The sequence below is a fragment of the Thermobia domestica genome, chromosome 2 (genome assembly GCF_964235325.1).
Source record: "Thermobia domestica chromosome 2, izTheDome1.hap1.1, whole genome shotgun sequence".
NCBI lineage: Eukaryota > Metazoa > Arthropoda > Insecta > Zygentoma > Lepismatidae > Thermobia > Thermobia domestica.
The window spans coordinates 90432315-90453486 of NC_137455.1; the positions used below are offsets into that span (position 1 = coordinate 90432315).

Below are 21172 nucleotides of genomic sequence, written 5' to 3' on the forward strand. Positions count from 1 at the left end.
AATTTCAACGTGTCGTGATTGGAATACTTTGCCAACCTCGGTACGTGAGTCAAAATCTTTAGCATCTTTTAAAAGGGCAGTTTATAATTTATTGTTATCGAAGCAGGGTTGAATGGACACAGAGACAGAAGAGCCAATAGAGAAGCCTGTCATAAAGATATGAAACTCAACACTTATTACATATTATAACATGCATGTACTTTCGTGTAGCACTATATTATATTTGTGTGTGTGTGTGTGTTCAAGTGACAGTCTGTTTCTTGTTTTTTTTTTTTTTTTTTTACTTTCTAACTTTTTTTTTCTTTTGCTATTGTTAGCTATATCCTTTGATTTTTCAATTTTGTGTCATGTTTAGGTGGTAGATAAGGCTACATATAGCCTTAACCTCGACATGTAAAATAAGTCAAAATAAATAAATAAATAAATAAATAAATAAAATACCTCAAAATTTGGCTAAACTGTAATGAATTTCTTCTATGTTGGGTGAAATTGAAATAAAGAAGACAAACGAATCGAGTCAGAGCAGCTTGTTAATTCAGTTTTAGTTATAAATTCCTTCCTGAAGGCACAAGAAAGAAATTGTAGAACTTTTAACACAACGGATCAGCACATATCCCTCCATAACTAAAGTATTACAAAGGTTCATTTGTTTTTCATGAAATTCAAACCCAGTGGTACTGGAAAGTAATTCTATGTGAAACATAAGAGTGTCTTTCAATGTTTTCTAAAAAACATAATAGGCAGGAAACATCAGCATGCATAAAGAATTTCTGGTAAGTAATATATATATATATATATATATATATATATATATATATATATATATATATATATATATATATATATATATATATATATTACATAATTTTAAGCAGCAAAGTTATGAAATGAAAATAAAATATTTTAAGTTTTACATCTCGCGTTTATGTCTTTTAGGCTAAACGAGACGGATGATTAATAAAAGTAAATGCAAAGGATTAAAAGAATAAGAATGTAGTAGAATTCCGAGAAAATCCACGGACACGATGTTGTCCACCACAAACTCACTTGGCCTGGGATCGAACTAGAGACCCGTAGTACCAGAGGTGAGTGCTTTACCACTGCGCTATCATGTCCACGTGCAGTAAAGTCATATATATATATATATATATATATATATATAATGGCATTTGTAATATATATTCATGACAATTAAACCTCTCTAAGTTGTAAATCTGCGGTTTCTACGAAAACTGATAAAGGGGTAGATTATCATAATTATGTTACGTAATCAACAATACGACATTTATCAATACATTATTAATGTAGAACAATACTTACATATCATGTTGCTTTTGTTGAAAACTTTTACAATTGAACTGTGCAATGCAATAAAGGGTTCATACTATACAATGCAGTTTATAATGTGCGTACATATCCTAGCATTTCATTGAATACTTAACACTTGAACACGAAAATACCATTGAGCAAGAAAAATTTCTTTCTGCAGTATATATATATATATATATATATATATATATATATATATTTATTTATTTATTTATTTATTTATTTTAACGAATTTCAGTTTTTCGTAAAGTCAGCTACAACGATTTATTTCGTCTTCTGCAACCTGTTCTTCATCCACACATTTTCAACCAATTTTCTCATGTCAAATCCAGATGGCCAATCTGCCGACTCCCTTCAACATGTTCTCAGAATTTCATCATTGTTTTCTCAATAAAATAGGTAATCTATTCTGCTTCCTCACCCACCACCCCTTCTCGGAATTCCAGCAAGCTTATCTCGTGAATCATCAGATCATAACTTGTCCAAGATGCAAGGTAGAGGGATGTCCAGGAGAGAGGGGTTCCAATAAACATGAGTTTTTTCTGGGTCCAAATTCAAAAGTATCCAAGTTGATGGGTTTCACTGTATGTACGTACAAAATATAATTACAATAAAATGCTGAGATGCTGTACACAGATAGGGAACGTTATTATTATGGCGTCACAGTATCATCATATTATCTTGCGTACTTTCCAACAGTAAACATACATTCAAACTCAGAAATTATAACTTCAGAGCTCAGATCTACATTCCAAGAGTTTCATCTGAAAATTTTAACTTATAATTTTCAAAAGGAAAGCTGCACTAAGTCTCGAAGAGAAATTCACAAATACAAGACGAGAAATTAGAAATGAATGTCATAGTTTATTGAGGCCTTGTACTTTCTCTCTCTCTCTCTTTTTTTTTTTTTTTTTTTTTTTTTTTTTTAATATTGGAGTTTCTCCTTCATCATATAGCAATATTCAGGAAGTCAATCGGCGGTATATGAATGATACAGGGACGAATATTAAAGTGCTATAAAAATAATATAAAACATATTGAAATTCTTTTTTTTATATATATAAACACATTGAGTAACTTCTCCCATTTATGTATACATACACATTAGGTAATTTTCTCACATTTATGTATGAAAAATTGTATCCGGCATATGACCAGCGAAGACTGCACGGCAATGAGCAATGCGTTCATTGAAATTTGCGATGACGCGTTCACAAACATCTGGTGTGATGCCGTTAATAACCCTCTTAATTCCATCCTTCAGTTGTTGTACTGTCTGTGGATTGTTCACGTACACTTTAAATTTCAGAAATCCCCACAAAAATTTAAAAAAAAAAAAAAAAAAAGGCACAAGGGGTAAGATCGCATGATCTGGCAGGCCATTCCTGATTTCCTCGCCCTGAGAGAGAATTTTTTTGAGAAAACTTTTCATTCAGCAGACCAGTTGTTTCACGGGATGTGTGACAGGTCGCACCATCTTGCTGGAACCAATAATCGTCATTTTCAATTTCCATTTCGCCCAAAACTGGGAAAAAAACAATCTGAAAGCATGTGTCTGTTACGGTCGCCGTTCACAGCGACGCCAGCTCCCTCATCGTCTTCAAAAAAGTACGGGCCAATCACTCCTTTGTTGTCAAACGCTCCATGCCGAAATAAACACCAACCAATGATGCTCACCACACAGGCTACTAATCGGAAGGATAGAAGATAACAAACATGGTAAAACCACGGCTACCAACCGTCATATGACAAAATGATGCGAAATTCAAATTCGTCCTTATTTCCCGGGCACCCTCTATTAAGAACAAAGCCCAACCTAACTTATCCGATGTGGTGAAACTTGCCTTGGTGATATAGACTCTGACCTGCCATACATGCGTGTAAAATAGCATGTTCCCAATGAGCCGCGAAATTTGGTGTTTTAAATATAAATAATAATAATAATAATAATAATAATAATAATAATAATAATAAAACTCATTCGAACTCATCTGATCTTTATTAAACTTGGCACGCTGGTTGGTGTTGACCTGCTACACGAGCGTGTAAAATATTACGGTGTGAAATTTTCGTTAAACTTTAATAAAGATTTGCTTACAAAAAATCAATGAAGGACGATGTTTTCCACAACAGAAAAACTTACCCATGTCACATAACAAATCAGATTCCTTAGAGACACTCGCACACTGATTTATTAGTTCTTAAGAGAGCTTTCTTGCTGCCGAATTGACGATGGTATTGCCTTCAGTATAACTGGGAATCGAATATCGAATGAGAGAATATGTGTTTTGGATTCTCCACCGAAATCTAGACATAACTTTGCTAATGTAGAGGTTAGTAAGCATAAAAATTTGCACCACCCATGTGATATTTATCAACACTACACACACGAAGATCACAGTGATGGTCGAAACAATCCACAAGTAACAGGATTTCTTCGAGGTTCAAAAATAGTATGTAATATTTTATAGCTATAACCTCAATCGCTTCGCATTCGCGCCCTACCGCGCAGGCCCACTAGCTTCCCCTGTCCTGACACGAATCAAATACAATCCTTACTTGTAGCAGCCACCTCAAGTAAGTTCATGTATCTTGTATGAATAATCATATTATACACATATTATCTATCTGTACGCAATTATTAAGGCATGCTACACAAATATGACCGTAGAGTATCTTAGGAAGTCGTTTCAAGGAAGAGAAATACAAGTTGATATGTGTTTTCACAATAAGTTATCGTTCGTACACGTTAATTCAATGAACACCACTCGAAAAAATTGTTTCTTTTTATTGTGTTCCTAAACAATAACCCTTTTAGCATAGATGAAATTCAAGGGGGGCACCGAAAAAAAATGTTGAAAAATTAGAATTCTCTCGCGACTCGTGTATAAATACAGCGTCTAAACATCATCCCATCTCAAGTCAGCAATCTCTTGATTGGTTTGGCATAGGTTTCCACCATTCCCTATTCTAGGATAGACTTTTCATTACTATTGAGCTTTTCTTCCCTATATTTTGTATTATTTGGTCCGCATATTTCAATCACGGTCTTTCTCTAGGTATTTTTCCTTCCGCAATTCCCTCCCTAGCTACTAATCCGATTTCTCCATATCTCATAAAGTGTCCGATCATCCTACCTCGTCTTTTCGAAGCATTCTTCAATATACTCGTTCTTCTCTTACTATTCCCAATACTTTCTCATTTGATACCTTGTCCGTCCATCTAATTTATATCTTTCTTCTTCAGTATCACATTTAAAAGGCTTTCATTCTCCGTTTTTCTTCTTCTAGTGTCCATGTGTCACATCCATGCAATGCTATTCATTTATAGACTCCACACATATACTTTTATCGTCATTTTCTTCAATTCTATGCTTGCTGTTAGAGGCTTCTGTTTTTCTTCGAATGCCTTCTTCGCATGAGCTATTCTGGACCTTGCATCTTGTTTAGACCTGTTATCTCTCGTTATTTTACTCCCAAAAGTAATAGAATTCCTGCACTTTTTTCACCAGGTGACATCTTATTTTGATCTTAACTTTTCTTGTTTGTTTTCTAGTACATCTCAGAAATTTTGTTTTGCTCTTGTTGGTAACGAATTTGCCCCTAAATAGCTGCTGCATACCGTTCACACCTGTTCCCAATTTTTCCTCACTGTTTGCCAACATTACGATATCGTTTGCAATTCTAGGCGTGTATTTTCTGCCCACGAACAGTTATTCCTATGGTGTTAATGTCCTAGAGATTAAACAAAACCGATGACAATGAGCATCCTTCTCTAACCGCTTTCTTAATTACTGCTTCTCCTCTCTCCTTCTATTCCAATTGTTGCATTCTTTTGTTTGTACAGGTTATATATTATTCTTCAGTGTAGAAAACACAAATCAACTTAACGTTAGCTGGCCTTTAAAAAGTACGAATGCTATCCAACCGAGAGATAACAGGGCGAAGGTCGTGGGCTCGCACATCAGTGCGTCCAGAATGAGCAGGAGCTTCGGCGAAGGTAGGTATGTAATTAAACGACGATACTGAAAACACACTGTGTACCCATGTTACTAGAGACTTACCTGTGGGATCGTACAGTAGGGTAGGTTCGGTTAGATTAGCAGAATATTGAATTAGTGTTTGTATGTTACATTCGCAACTACCTTAAAGTGATGATGAAATGCACGATTGGACTGGGACGCGAACCCAGTAGCTATCTTCGCGACGTACCGTGCCGATGCGTTAAAGACTATGCCACCTAGCTCGCTTGCTGAACATCCATACATCTCCTCACTCTTGAATTCGGTGTTTATTTACTCAGACCACAATACATGTCCACATCCATCATTAAATTCGCATCAATAGAGGAACTGGTGTTTTAAAAATCGGTCGTTCCCTCATTCACCAATATAATACCTTAATGAAGGTTTTCGTACGAACTCCTGCAGAATTTTATAGTTTCACATTAGTAACGCTATTTTGTGATATAAAATACAACTTTTGTATATTGTGCGGAAATACTAAGCCGAAATGTAAAGTGTGCTCTTTACCATGTAGCACTCAATAAAGGGTGCAGTTTTACTATACGGATCCACAGATTGTAAAATGTACAAAAAAAGGTAAATCTTTAATTTCATGTCGAGAACACAACCCAACCAATTCCTGCGAGGCTTCTAATCCGCTTCTACTACTACTTCTACTTCTTCTCTTCCCCCTCCTACTCCTACTACTTATACTATGGATCCGAACAGTAAAACTGCACGCAATAAGAAAGACACAATGAAATGAAATGCTACGTGGAGGAAGTGTACAAAATGAGGCAAATTTTTACTTTGAGCCAAACAGTGACTTCAACCGATTCATCTGATCCGGTTCCCGAAGCAGTTTAGGAATCATTCCTAAACTGCTCCCGGAACCGGATCAGATGAATCGATTACAATTACTAACACAGTGAAAGTAATGTACGATGTTAAGAATTATACTATAAGTACAAGGGCCACAATGTTACTAAACATCAATTCAGGTGAAGCGGTGACTATCAATTTTGAGATCTAAATGGGGGGCTACCGTTCCCCAAACCCCCCACTCAAGTACCATAAAACATCCAAAATAATAATAAATAATCACACCACTACTATAAAGCTAAGATAAGAAGGGAAAAATTAAAAGAAAAAAACTCGTCTCTAATCATAAATCAGTGCATGACCAAATAAAAAAAAAAAAAAAATACATCTCAACAAGACAATAGCAGCAAACCAAATACTTTGCCTAATACTCAAATGCAAAACAAATCAAGAATTAAAATAATATGAATTAAAAAAAAGAAAACAAACCATTTCGCCATAGGAGAACACTCATGAATAATTAACTCATAATTCCTTTTACCCACTTTTACCAAACGTCGGAAATATCTTCAGCCTTAGACCACAACCATGATAGGTTTTCTGTAACTCAATTAAACCACACTCTGCTGCAAAGCGATATGAGTTAATATCCGAATCTAATACAAACTTATTTAAAAACAAGTTCAAGTTCTTTCTATTAAATTCATGAAACGGTTTCTCAATCGGATTTCCTAACTCGATCGTCGCCATGAAACGAAAATTCAATTACACGCTCCCCGCATGCCATCAGCAAAAGCAATAGCACACACATACAAGCAGACAGAACATGTGACATCACACTAACAAACTACCATATGACTGTAGACAGACACCTAGTGGGAAAAATATGAACTAAGACGTCACACCAAAGGCAAGAACAGTTCCAACAAGTGACTCACGCAGAAACAATTCCAGGAAGTGACTGAACCTATAAGAACCGATTAAAGTCACAGTTTGAGTCAAAGTAAAGACTTACCCAAAAGGATTATAGAAGTGTCGCAAAACTCTGCCACACGCAAGACGTATTTTTATGCCATATGAAGTGTTTTCCCACTCCCGTTGTTTATACGTATACTCACCGTCGCTGACGTGTACGGTCCCTACGGACGCGCTATAGTACGGGTACCCCTGCCCCGACTTGGTTCAACCCCGGTAAAATAGTCCATCCGCTTTCACACACAGTGCCGCTTACATGCCTCAAAAACAATAGTATTCCTTTTACCTGACTTTCACTCATTTTTCCTCACAAACTAAGTAAGTTCTCTAATTGACCCGGTAAATTTCCTAAAATTGGTCCGGCGATATACCACTTAACCCGTTCGTTCAAATTTTATGGGCCTATGTTTAGCAGAAGGGGTCCAGCTCCTTTCTCTAAAAAATATTACAATTTTGCCAATTTCTGTTCACATTCGGTTAGTTTACGGTAGGGTTGGTTAGTTTAAGTTAGGTTAGGCTCGTTTAGGCATTTATTCCGAAGTTGGGCGTCCGCTTTCGCCACGTTTTTTCGCTGTTATCTCCTTTCCACATTTTCTGCAATTTGTTATTAGGTTCATTAATCCGTGCTCTTCACAAACTTTTAAAAGATTTTGCTCGTTATCAACGTATTGCTTCACAAATGTTATAACTGTTACTTCATTGCCCTTGTACGTTCGCCATGTTGATAACTTAAATGCTCGTTTCTTTCCCACAATGCAACTGTTCGGTTACCTTGCGCCAAGAAGTTCCCTCCGCTCACCGTATAGTCCCATGTTTATAACCGCTTATATATAACAAATAAAAAGATTTTTCGAGATCCTTATATATTATCAAGCACACAAACGATCAAATTATCCATATCTTTCCTGTAAATTTTAAAAATTTTGCTGGAAACGGACGCCCAACTTTGGAACTTGACCCCTAGTTTAGGTTACGTTAGGTTAGTTTAGTTTATGTTATATTAGTGTAGGAGTCCCGCATAATTTTCCAAAAAATGATAGAATTTCGCTTATTTTTACTAATATTACGTTAGTTTAGGTTAGTTCAGGTTAGCTTAGTTACTTTATGTTAGGTTAGGTTAGATTTGGTTACGTTATGTTACGTCTAAGTACTTGCATCACTCATTCCTGTAAATTTTGTGTTTTTTACATGCTTTTGGACCCCTTGTACTAAACATACCCCATTTTATGCACTGTAGTCTTTGTCAGATGGCCACATGCTGTATTTATACTTAGCCGTCCTAAGGTGAATCTGCACTCATTACCACAACTCCTCCCCTAAGAAACACTTTGTAAGGAAATAAGATGTATTCCCTCCTCAAGAAATTCAATATTTCACGCTGTAAGTATGCTTTCCTAAAAAGGGATTGTACCGTTTAAAACACTGACGACCCATTTTAAATATCTACGCGTTTCATTCTACACAGTAAAATCTTACCTTGTTTTGCCTGAAATGATACTGATGATGTACTGAATGTCCGGTTGCCTAACCGCGAAACTTTTCTCATTTTCGTTGAAAATAAGTCAATACGAAGTTTACAGCAGTTTAAACAATGAGAAACACTTCTGCCCACATGAAACATTTTTGGACTTAATATTTAAAGTTTCGCGAAATTATTTCTATCACAATATTTTAACAATACCAGTCACTGTTTCTACTTTTCGTCACAGATTAAAGTAAACAGCTCTTTCATTGTACGGAAACTGAGGTAAACATTTGGGTGATTGGTCACTGTAACAAAATAATCTCAAATGTCAATGTTTGGTGAAAAATTGGTGGTGAAATAAGTTGATTATGCAGTTACGCTCGTGATTTCCTATTTTAGATCCACATACTCAATTTCATTATATATGTAATTCTTTCATCAAGAAGTGCACTCCTAGTACCTTATAATTCCGTTTGGTCAGATTATCATCACATTAAATATTATCAGAGAGCCTGATAGATTATGAAGAGATTATGCTGATAAAGTAGATTGGATTACGATTTCAATATATCAACGCTTATCAGAGCCTTTCATTTAAGAATTCAAAGATAGAGGTTGTTTGGTATCACAACTCACAATATCATAAACTTCTATGGACTGTATGTATTTAGAAATTATTTAGATTGGAAGACTACATCAGTAACCCGGAATATATCATAGTAAGAAAATATATTAACACGAATTTCTGAGTAAAATGACAGTTGGAGTAACTAGAAAATGTTTAAGCTTTAAGCACTAAGCTTTAAGTAGATGCTTTTATATAAGAAAGAAAAGCGAACTTCATTGTTATTAATTTGAATTTCTAACACAAAAACAAATCTGTAATAAAATTATCTTATTCATTTTCACACACACACACACACACACACACACATATATATATATATATATATATATATATATATATATATATATATATATATATATATATATATATATATACACGGGCGTCTCTGGCGGGTGGACAGGGGGATGCGTAACACCAAAATATATTGAGTACGAGATAAATGGATCAATGCTGAAAGTATTTAGATCTATATTGAAGAAGTAAAAACATAAACAGAACAAATTAACGTTATGTCTGTTCTTTAACGTTAGGTTAATGTGATTAGAATGCGCGCTTGACGTGTGTCACTTTCAAGGAAGGGTTTTTTAAAAGAAAGTTACGCTTCTTGGTTAGTCAAAGTAGTCTCGGCTGCAGACACACAATTTTTTTCATTGCTTAACCAGCAACAATTGGTTTCCATGACGAAGGGAGACTGAAGAAGGGACGGATGTATATAAAGTTATCTGCGAATTAACAAGGGACATCTACAAAGACATGGAAATCTACAATAGAAGCGAAGGTGACAAGAGGAATTTAAAAATATAGAGAAATTTGAATATTATATACCTAGCTATGAGAGTAAATTTCATGCGAATACAGTAGACGGGCAGCAAGGGGCAAAAAGTATGACAATATAGAAACTAAAGATAGAAATGAGTCTTTAATGAGCGAATTGTGTTTGAGAAAGATGGAAAAAATGCATTGAGGAGACGGATGACAGCAATAATAAACTGTACATTTTAGACATTAAAACGGAAAACGAAGTAAACGAGAATCGTTCATTGGACAAGTTCAAAAACATACTGCGAAATGAAGAGCAAAAAGGTAGATAATATATCTTTTGAGTTTATTAAGAATACAGAAGAAGAAGGAAAATAAAAAATTCGAAATTCGCAGTCAAATCAAGTGGTATCGTAAAACTTCTTTCAGAGAGTTAAGATTTTGTTAGCTAAAAACCGAAATATATGAGGACTATTAAACTACACTGCTGGAAATGCGTTTAAGAACACTCGGTAGGAATTCACCGGTAGTACTTTCAAGGTGAAGAAATTACCTAAGAACTATGCCATTAGTAAAGTAGATTCCAGTTTACTTATAATTTTGACCGTAGGCGCCGACTTGAAGAAACAATTGGGGGGGGCAAACAATGAATAAATATATCATATTCAGCCGTTTTCTATCAACTGCTTGATTAAGGCTCCTGTACTCCCAGATCTCGATCTGCTGCATCCGCTCCGTTGCGAAATTCACGACCTAAGTCAAAATTGGCCTAAAGGCATTAAAACAAATTCAAGTTCAAAATTTGGGAAATTCACTGCAAGTTTGCGCATCACATTAATCTTCACTTGCTAGTGTTGGTTGAAGCTTCAGTGCACTATTGAGCACAGTTTTGAAAATGGCGTTTTCTATCGAATAAGAAAGCTGCTCCTAATATTGAATTAAAGGCACGACGAAGTTTACGACAGAAATTCTTACTCCTCTTTGTTAATTTTCCCTCGACTGGATTATATTGCGGGGGCACGGCCCCACCTTTAAATATTGGAAGCCCAAAAGTGTCCTGCCCCCAAAAGTCGGTGCCTATGATTTTGACGTAACTTTAGTTGGGGTCTATTAGCATTCTAGTCGTCCCGGTCCCCCCAATTTTAGCATGCCAGAGATACTCATATATATATATATATATATATATATATATATATATATATATATATATATATATATATATATATATATATATATAGTATTCTCAGCCTACCTTCTCAAACAACATTTTTACTTTAATGCTATTCTTATTCATATTTTAAAAACAATATTAATATTTATATCACGTTTTCTTAATAACCAAATCAAAACATACTTCACATTAATAAAGGCCATCCTTTGTTCATAAAGTTTGCAAAAGATTAAAAGCAACTTTTCACATTTGCATGCATTTTTTTTTTCAAATGCAGTAAGTTTAATGGTTTTTGGTATGCAAATTGTTAGTATATTAAATGAATATTGTCATAATATTGTGAATATATATGTACTGTAATGTAACTAAAGCATTTGGTGAAGGGCGATCAATATTTTATTGGTTTTGGCTCAATATTTTATAAACCTTGTTATATTAAATACAAATAAAATTCAATCCCCAGTCTGGTGCTGTAGGTCATTCACACATGCATTACAGTACTTTTAAAACTTTTAATATCTTGCGCAGAGATTTGATCTCTCGATTTGTTTTGAAAAGCATTATCTAACAGATTATAAATCTACTTTGCAATATCTTGATTTAGCAAGACTTGCATTCGATAGAATTTTAACTTAATTTCTTTATATTATTATACAGGGTGACCCAAAAGTAGTTATACACCGCTGCATTGATCAAGTATAACCTAGTATATGTATTTATTTGCTTCGACTATTCCCGACATAAGTTATAAATATAAAGACGTTAAGAACAAATAATAAAGAAACAAGGTCTACCTGTTTGATAACAATGAGAAATGATAAAAAATACTTGACGGGACTGTATACCTATTTTGGTGCCACCCTGTATAATGGTTTTCTTATTACAGAAGCTCTTATTGTTTCGTTTACATATATAGGACTCAATGCATAACAATTATGACAACACTTTATTTTTGTAATTAATAATATTTTCACTGCTAGAATTTAAAAAATGGTTTACGATATTCAGTTAAGTCTCTTTGAGTAACACTTCTGATATTCATCTTTATATGTATAAACCAAGGAGTATATCGAGCCCACAAATCAAGCACTTTATCTAAATTATTTTTGTCAGTTCAATCTTTATTGTGAAGATCGATACAACACAACATTACACATATTTACATCTGGATCACCTGCATATATCCCCCATGCTCAAAAAAATTGCGCGTATACTGTAAATCACGAATTTTCGCATTTATTCGATTTTCCTTACGTTTATGAGTAAAATTCTGTTATTAGTAAGTGAAGATAATAGAAAGCAATCCATCTAAGGAGATATTTACAAATAATATAATAAAATAATAAAAATAGAAGCAAAAACAAAGTTATACTCGGTTTTGTGTAAACTAGCAATCATGCTTTCGAGGGATTTTTGCAGTAGAACAGCACAATTACGCAGGGAATTTCAAATTTGCAGTCGGGGAGTTGAATCAAGGAACTGGGAAGTGGAGTAAAATATTGCTTTTATTGGTTTAAACTTAGTGTCTCGATTGTGTACTAAATATAAATTAGCTTCTGCAACCAAGAAGTCATACGGAAATATAGAAACAAACAGGAAAACTCTTGTCTTAAGGTTGGAAGTTATACGCACCATGGCTTTGAGCATTTATTTATTAAGAAAAAGAAAGCAAAGAAAACAGTCTCCGTGGTTAGGTGAGTAGAGTTACGGACTAGTAGTTCTTATACTGTTTTGACACCAGATCGAATGCTATCCCATGCCGTCTTTTTATTATATTTTTTTACAAAATATGGGAAGTGTATAATTGTCATGTTAATAAGGACTGTAATAATATAATAAGGAAATTATTTATTGAATGTGTCCTTTAATCGAAGTATTTATTCAGGATTAGAGTACTATTGGTAACAGCGATTGTTTTCAGTTTACAGTCTTGAATGCATACTCCTCCCTCCCCGTGTTTTCACAGTAGGCGAACTTCAACTCACTTCGGTTGTGTGTGTCAGTAACAGACAAAAACACGCTACCTACAGTCTTACAGTTCCAGCGAATGAAGTAGAATAGCTTGTTGTCATGAAAGAAAAGAAAGTTACAAAAAGGCTGATGTTAAATTATTGTTCTAGTGTGTGTGTGTTTCTTTTTAGAGTATTGACTTTCTCTCTCTCTCTCTCTCTCTTTAATATTCACAAATGCAAGAAATGCAATCATAAGTCTGTGTAAGGAATAAAGAATGCTTTATTTGAACAAAACAAAATTATACAGGTATAGGCACCCAGAACACGAATGCTTCCAAAATGTAGCATAAGTATGAACGATAATCATACCATTCTTCTAAATTATACAGTAGCGTGAAAAACTGATATTAAAATGATATAACAAACAGACATAAACCTTTTTATAGCATGACAACATATTAAACGTAAATCATTGAATTTTTGGAATTACAAATTATCACCTTACTTGTCCGTTTGGGCCTAGTAGTTTTCACATTCGAGAGACAAAAGAAGAAATTGTGGTGATAATGGTAAAAATCGAATTCGAGATTTCAATGAATTCAAGTTTCATGACCCGTACATATCGAAAAAATGCTTTTTCGATGTATGTCCATCTGTTCGTCTGTCGGTTCGTCACGCTTTTACATTCAGTCAAATAGAGGCCATACTGTTCAACGTATCTAGACCGAATTCTAGACATGAGGTTTTTATAACATTTTATCGTTTCGGATTCTATACCCTCCGACATCCAGAAATTAGGGTAGTTTACTGAAGAATGGAAATTTAAAATATATTTCTTCAAAAACACCTGTAACGATTTTGTTTATTTTTACAAATATATATTTTATTAACAACACTTTACAGTAGTATGAATCATTGCTCTGAAAGAATACATAAAGTGTAATTTACTGTATGGGATGCGTTTTTTCGAACAATTTTCTCGACCGCATTTCATAAATAAACGTATCATTAATAGCCAAACAATATGGCAGAACTCGTTCGTCATGTAAACACTCGGAAGGGGTAGTTTACTCTTAGAGTGAACTTTTTCCCGACGATTTTTCCATTAACGCCTCAGGCAATTTTGTTCATATTTCGCAAAGAAATGTTTAATTAATAACCTAATATAATGTATAACTCGTTTGTCCTGAGAACATCCAGAAGGTGTGGTTTTCTCAAGGAGTGATTTGTTTTCGACAATTTTCTTAGTAGTAACTAGATACCGGATGTTTAGGCATTAAAAGCCTGAAAAATAGACATCTAAAATTTAAAAAATAGACACTAAAATGTAACTCGAAGGAATGAAGATAAATACTGAATATAGTTAAGAAATAAATTCGTCATAGATAATGTTCCAAGAATATAAAAACATATCTGTTTGTTAATATCTTCTTTTACTGTGTATACACAAACGAATTGACATACGAACGACGAATACGCATTCCATATGGATTTGGTAATTACATTTTATACAGCACTTTATCACTACACATAACAGTCCAAAGTTTTACAGCACTTTATCAGTACACATAGCAGTCCAAAGTTTTACATCTTATTACTATAAACAACACTTAAATTTCTCGAAAGAGGCAGATTTCTTTCTTGAAATACTAAATTATATATTTTCCCAATAAAATTTTATTTCGAAGGAAACGCATAGAATAGGCAATATTAGGCGCTGAAGCAAATATTTAGGCAGAAAGGGACGAAATATGTAAAATAAGCAAAATAAAATTGGCCTAAATTGAAACTATACCCCCCGATATAAACTTTAAAACGTTATTTTTGACTATATCTTTAAGATTAAAGAATATGCATTTTGCCTAACATTCGATCTCTAGTAATAACTGAGACGAATTTGTTCTAATTTCAGTAATAAATATTTCAGTAGTAACCTAACAATATGGTATAACTCGCTTGTCCCGAAAAGAAAAATCCAAAAGAGGCTTACTTTGACGGAATCTTTTCCTTGCGTTTTGCTTAAAAATGGCTCGAGCTACTTGGTACAGATTTCATAAATAATTTACAATGTAGTATAAAACGTTAATCCTCAAAATTACAGAGAGAATAGTTTACCTTTGGGAGTAAGTTTTTCCCGATGATCTTCGCAAACACAACTCAGGAGATGTTTCTTGTTCATATTTCATAAATAAATGTTACATAAATAACCTAATGATATGATTTAATCCCATCATCCTGAAAATTCAGAAGTGGTATATCACTTTTGGGGCTCAATGGATTTTGTTCATATTTCATAAATAAGTGTTTCATGAAAACAGTAAGAACAGAACACAACTTGTTTGATCTGAAAAGGTCCACAAGTGATAGTTTATTCTTGGGGTGACTTTTTCGACGACTGTCTCAGAAATTATTCAGACGCTTTTGCTCATAGTTCACATACAATTATTTCTTAATAATTCTAATATATAGCATAAGTTATTCGTAACGGAAATATAAATAATGTCTACTTTACTTTTGGGTCTAAAATTTCTTCGAACAAAGTTTTCCAAAACCCATTATTTTATTTGCATTTTCCAAATAAATTGGCCCAGAATTGGCCCAGTGGTTTCCGGTAAGAACAGACCTATCATAGTGAAATTTACAAATTAAAGGATCAGATCATTGGTATTTAGAAGCAAAAGGAAGTTAAAGAATTCAGGTATTACAATCAGAGATCTTTGTCAGACTCGGCTGCAATTACTCAAAAAACCGACACAGAAGTTAGGTACAAGGGACGTTTTTACTCAAGACGGTAAAATAGTTGTTGTGAAAGGGAAGCAGAAGCACTTCATAACCACTGTAAGTAAGCTAGAAGCCATTTAAACTCAGCGTAGTGTACTCTGTCAACAGCAAATGTGGGATGAGTTTCGTCTATTGGGAAAGTGTAGATAGATTTTTTAAATATTTGTGTTATGTTGATTAGTCTACTGAACACTTCTCTTAGTGACTGCTTCATTATGCTTTGTACAATACAGTCTTACGATATTTTTGTTAGTGTCCATTGTGTTTTTGTATATGTCAATATTCAGGTGTGTACTTGTAGAGAAATTTCTGTTCTTGCAAAACGTAGGTTACTTTTTCTCTATGGAGATGATGGATCAGATTTATATTGCTGTTTTTCAAGGCCTGAAACAAAGGTGGGTACCACTCTTACTTTAAAGGGTTTACTAGTTGGTACATTATCGCTATATTGCATTGTAAAAAAAAATTAACAATAATTATGAGTAACGTAGACATAGTACAAGGGAGCATTCATGACCACTGGCATGGTACAAGGGAATATTTAAATACTAGTATCAACAAAACTTTTCAGGAAAGGTTTGAGTTTACGGCAGGACAACAGTCTCAATTTTTAATTATGCATGCTAATGTTCGTTCCATTTTACCTAAAATAGATGAAATACGTTTATTAATGTTAGAATCACAGTGTGCTATTTTTATAGTTAGTGAAACGTGGCTTGACAATTCAATTGATACAAGACTCATTAATATACCTGGCTACTCCGTTCTTCGGCAAGACAGAGAACATCATGCTGGAGGAATTTTAATGTATTATCTTGAAAATTTGGATGTAAAACTGTTTGAAATACCTAACACAGATCAAGTAGAATGCCTTACGGTAATGGTGAAAATAAATTCGCTACGCATAGGTATCGTATCAATGTATAGACCACCAAATATCCCCTACACCAAATTGTCTATTCTTGAGGATGTGATTACACATATATATCCACAAGTTGATTGTCTTTATATACTAGGTGACCTTAATTGTGATCAACTCTGTCTTGACAAAGCCGAAACAAAATATTTGAATTGTATCCTGGATATGTTTGGACTTGTCCAACTCATTAAAGAACAACCAGAATAACAGAGTTCGGTGAATCATTACTCGATCTCATTATTACCGATAAAATTGACATGATAGCATCAAGTGGTGTTAGTCCACCCATTGGATCATCCGATCACTGGGTGACACATGCTATCTTAAACATTAAAAAACAGCCAAGAAAGTCATTTGATATTATTCGTTATCGCAACTTTAATAAATTTAATCACGACGAATTTCTACAAAATGCTGAAGCCTTGAACTGGAAACAAATTGAATCTCAGGAATCTATAAATGCTAAAGTTAATTTTCTTCAGACTTCTTTAAAACATCTGTTTGATCAGCATGCGCCAATAAAAACAGCTAAAGTTTCGAATAACAAATTGCCTTATGTGTCTAGTAATACCAAGCTGCTAATGAAAATACGCGACCGTGTGCTCCGCAGGTTCAAACGCACTAAGTTGCAGCAACACTGGGATGAGTACAAAGAGCTTCGTAATTTTACTACGGCAGTTATTCGACAAGAAAAGATTGCGTATTTTTCCTTTCGTGTAAATAACGCGTAAAACAATAAAGACACTTGGCGTACGTTACATAATTTGAGAATAGATGGAAAAAGTTCATCGTTGAACCTCCCTGAAGAACTAAATTGTCCTGATGTCATAAATCGTCATTTTGTTAAAGTTTCCGACATCTCAGTAACAAGTGACGATACATTTGATAAACAAATAAATCGGTACAGTTCACTGAAACACACTGCTTGTGGAACTCCTTGCATGCTAAGACCTGTTGATGAACATGAAGTTAGAAGAGCAATTGTTAACATTAAATCCAATGCAGCGGGCTTTGATGAAATAACCCCACATATGCTTAAAATAGCTTTACCTGTTATCACATATCCCTTAACTAATATTGTGAACTACTCTTTATCGAATGGTAAATTCCCTGATCCCTGGAAACTAGCTAAAATTCTGCCATTACCAAAGAAGCCTTGTATTAAATCAACTAGTGACCTTCGGCCAATAAGTATATTGCCAGTTCTTTCAAAGGTAATTGAAAAGTTAGTGCTTCAGCAAATGATTTCATATATTGATAGCTCTGGCATACTTCCATGCGAACAATCTGGGTTTCGTAAATTTCACAGCACTTCTACTGCTTTGTTAGGTATTAAAGACAATGTGCTTCATGCACTAAATGACAAAAATGTGGTCATACTAGTTTTATTAGACCTCTCAAAGGCATTCGACCTTGTACAGCATGGTGTTCTCTTAGCAAAAATGAAATATTATAAATTTTCAGTAAATACCATTAAATGGTTCGAATCCTATCTACATAAGAGAAAACAGCAAGTTACTTTACGTAGTTCCTCTCATTATAAAATTTCTGAAGCTGCTGTACTTGATAGAGGTGTTCCACAAGGCTCAATTTTAGGGTCAGTTTTATTCACCTTATACACTGCAGATCTGGTATCTGTTGTACAGCATTCAAAGATGTACTGTTACGCAGACGACACTCAATTGTTTATAAAAGCCTTGCCTCAGGACTTACCACAAGTTGTTCGACTCCTTAACCTAGATCTTAAGGCTATCAGTAACTGGTGTATTGATACCGGTCTTATTATTAATCCCTTAAAATGTACTTATACTGTTCTAGGTTAAGCTAATCAACTTAATAAAATTTGCTCCGGACAAATTAGAATTACAAATAATGGACTCAAACATTAGCTATTCACCTTGTGTTAAAAGTCTTGGAGTACAAATTGACGATAAACTTTCTATGAATAATCACGTCTCTACTCAGTGTTCAAAAGCTCTAGGAATACTAAGAAACTTGTACAAAATACGAGACTGTCTGTCCAAAGATACCAAGCTACTCCTGACACAAACGCTGATACTGTCTTTGTTTGATTATTGTGATGTTGTATATGGCCCGCTTCTAACAAAAGCAATGCCATTCTGATCCAAAAGGTACAAAATTCATGCATCCGCTTCTGTTACAACATACGAAAATTCAATCATATTTTGCCTATTCTGAACAGCAATAGCATGCTGACAATGTCCAGAAGACGACATTTGCATTATTGCTCTCTCATTTATAAAGGTCTTAAAACAACACGTCCCGCGTATTTATACAAGAAACTCACTGCTAGGTCAAGTATTCACACTCACTTAACACGCAAAAGAAATACGTTTGATATTTCACACCATAGACTCATGCAAACCACTGCGGCATTTTCAGTATTAGCACCAAGGTCATGGAATGCTCTACCAAATGTAGTAAAAGAAGCTAACACATTTAATTCTTTCAAGAAAATGTTAAAAAATGTATTTACTCAGCCAACAAAATTTAAGTTCAGGTACCCATGATTTGTATTCTATCACTTGAACCACGTAAATGAAATCAGACTTGACTTTGTACATATTCTTTATTAAATAATCATGCATTATAAAAATATTTCATCACCCTCCTCCCTGCATTGTAAATCACAATCATAGCTTGTTTTGTCTCTATGTTATTGATTGGTGTGTGTTTGTTTTCATGTTTGTATTTGTATGCTTTTTTTCTTCACTTGTCGTACTTGTGCGTGTGTGTGTGTTTTGTTAAAAGTACCACTTTTCTCTTTTTTATCATCTTACTGTATACCTGTATTTTTCTTGTATATAACCGTATCTTTTGTACTCAATTGATTGTATGTTTTTTGTATAACACAATGTACTTCCTTAACAAGGGTTAGGTGGTAGAGCAGCAATATGCTGAACCTCGCCCGCTTGAACAAAGCCTTTACTCAGGAATTTCAATAAATGTTTCAGGAATAGCTGCAGCTTAATACGAGTCAGTTTAAGAAATTCGAGCGAGAAAGTTCAGTGTATTTGTTCCGTAATCTTTCTTAAATATATATTTTAAATGTTACATAATCACAATCTTCCGAACAAAATTGAAAGTTTTTTTAAATATGCCTTATTGTGGCCAAATGATTCAAGTGCATTGGTTCTGGATTTGATTCCCGGTGAGAGCTAGTGTATTTTCATAGAACGTTAAGATATAGATAACACGTCGTTGCAAAGAAAAAAAGAGTTTAAATAAGCCTAACCAAGCTAATCAATAATACAAAGAAATAATACAATGTTACGAAGTTATCGAAGAAACGTTGCTAATATTAGGTAGGTGCGACTTAAATGTCCAACCGATGATTGTCAATTCCAAAGGTAGAAAAAGGGAAAAATGCAATACCAGATTAATCAGTGGTCTCTAGGTAAAGCTATCCTACTAAGAAGTAATTGATATACCAAAAAATGTAATCGTTGGGAGACGTGCTAGGAAAATAAAGTGGGTGAGAGCAAAGCTCCCTACCCTTCGATTTTGAAATACGGTTCGCGAGAATTTTATAAAAAATAATAATACTGCAAATCATGAATAGTCTGCACCATCGTTTGAGGAGAAGAATTGAAGTTCGTATATAGGTTTTCATTGAAATGAACATTAGAACACAATATCGGTTGGAGGCTTGCGGACAGGTTTGCAGAGCATTTCACGGGGTTCGATATTGTAACGATCCTAGCGAACTCCTGACCTTCCCCACGGTACACTATAAGTTAAATTCGTGCTTAATTAAAATTATTTGTTTAAATTTAAAATTGTTGACCATTATCAGCCGTGCACATCGGCAAAAATTCGCCAGTAATTATTTGTTTTCGTCTTTGTTTTAGCCCCATAATTATCTTTGTACATAAATTTCTTTGTGTATGGTTTTGCATATACGTGGCACGGACATTAAATTTTGACTTCTACGCCATACGTATCTAATTACATACACACCTATAGAACGAACACAACAAACTTGGAATATATTGTTTGTATATGGAAAATCACACGCAGCGCTGCACGGGAGAGACGTATGTATGGAATTCTATACACATTCCAGTCAAAGTGTAAAGAAATGTATAACAATAAGAATTACTACTACTGCTACTACTACTACTACAACAACAACAACAACTACTACTACTACTACTACTACTACTACTACTACTACTACTACTACTAATAATAATAATAATAATAATAATAATAATAATAATAATAATAATAATAATAATAAATCGAAACGATCATTTACATAATTTATAAACATGTTAACATTAATTAACGCATGTAAGTACAATGGACTTAAATTATTTCTCTCTCGCTTTCTCTCTCTCTTTC

At 34.1% G+C, this 21172-nt stretch overlaps 2 protein-coding genes across 2 annotated transcripts in view; one reads left to right on the plus strand and one right to left on the minus strand.

Moving 5' to 3' along the window:
• Nfs1 (Nfs1 cysteine desulfurase) overlaps positions 1 to 9021 on the minus strand; it is a 59027-nt gene extending 50006 nt beyond the window's left edge. The window contains exon 1 of the mRNA XM_081743868.1: positions 8606 to 9021. Coding sequence (XP_081599994.1) covers positions 8606 to 8750 — 145 coding nt within the window. The 5' untranslated portion in view covers positions 8751 to 9021. The remainder of the gene's footprint in view (positions 1 to 8605) is intronic.
• Positions 9022 to 17061: 8040 nt separating this feature from the next.
• On the plus strand, positions 17062 to 17535 carry LOC145679104 (uncharacterized). The gene has a single exon (XM_081749698.1). The coding sequence runs from the start codon at positions 17062 to 17064 to the stop codon at positions 17533 to 17535; it is 474 nt and encodes a 157-aa protein (XP_081605824.1).
• The last annotated feature ends 3637 nt before the right edge of the window (positions 17536 to 21172 follow it).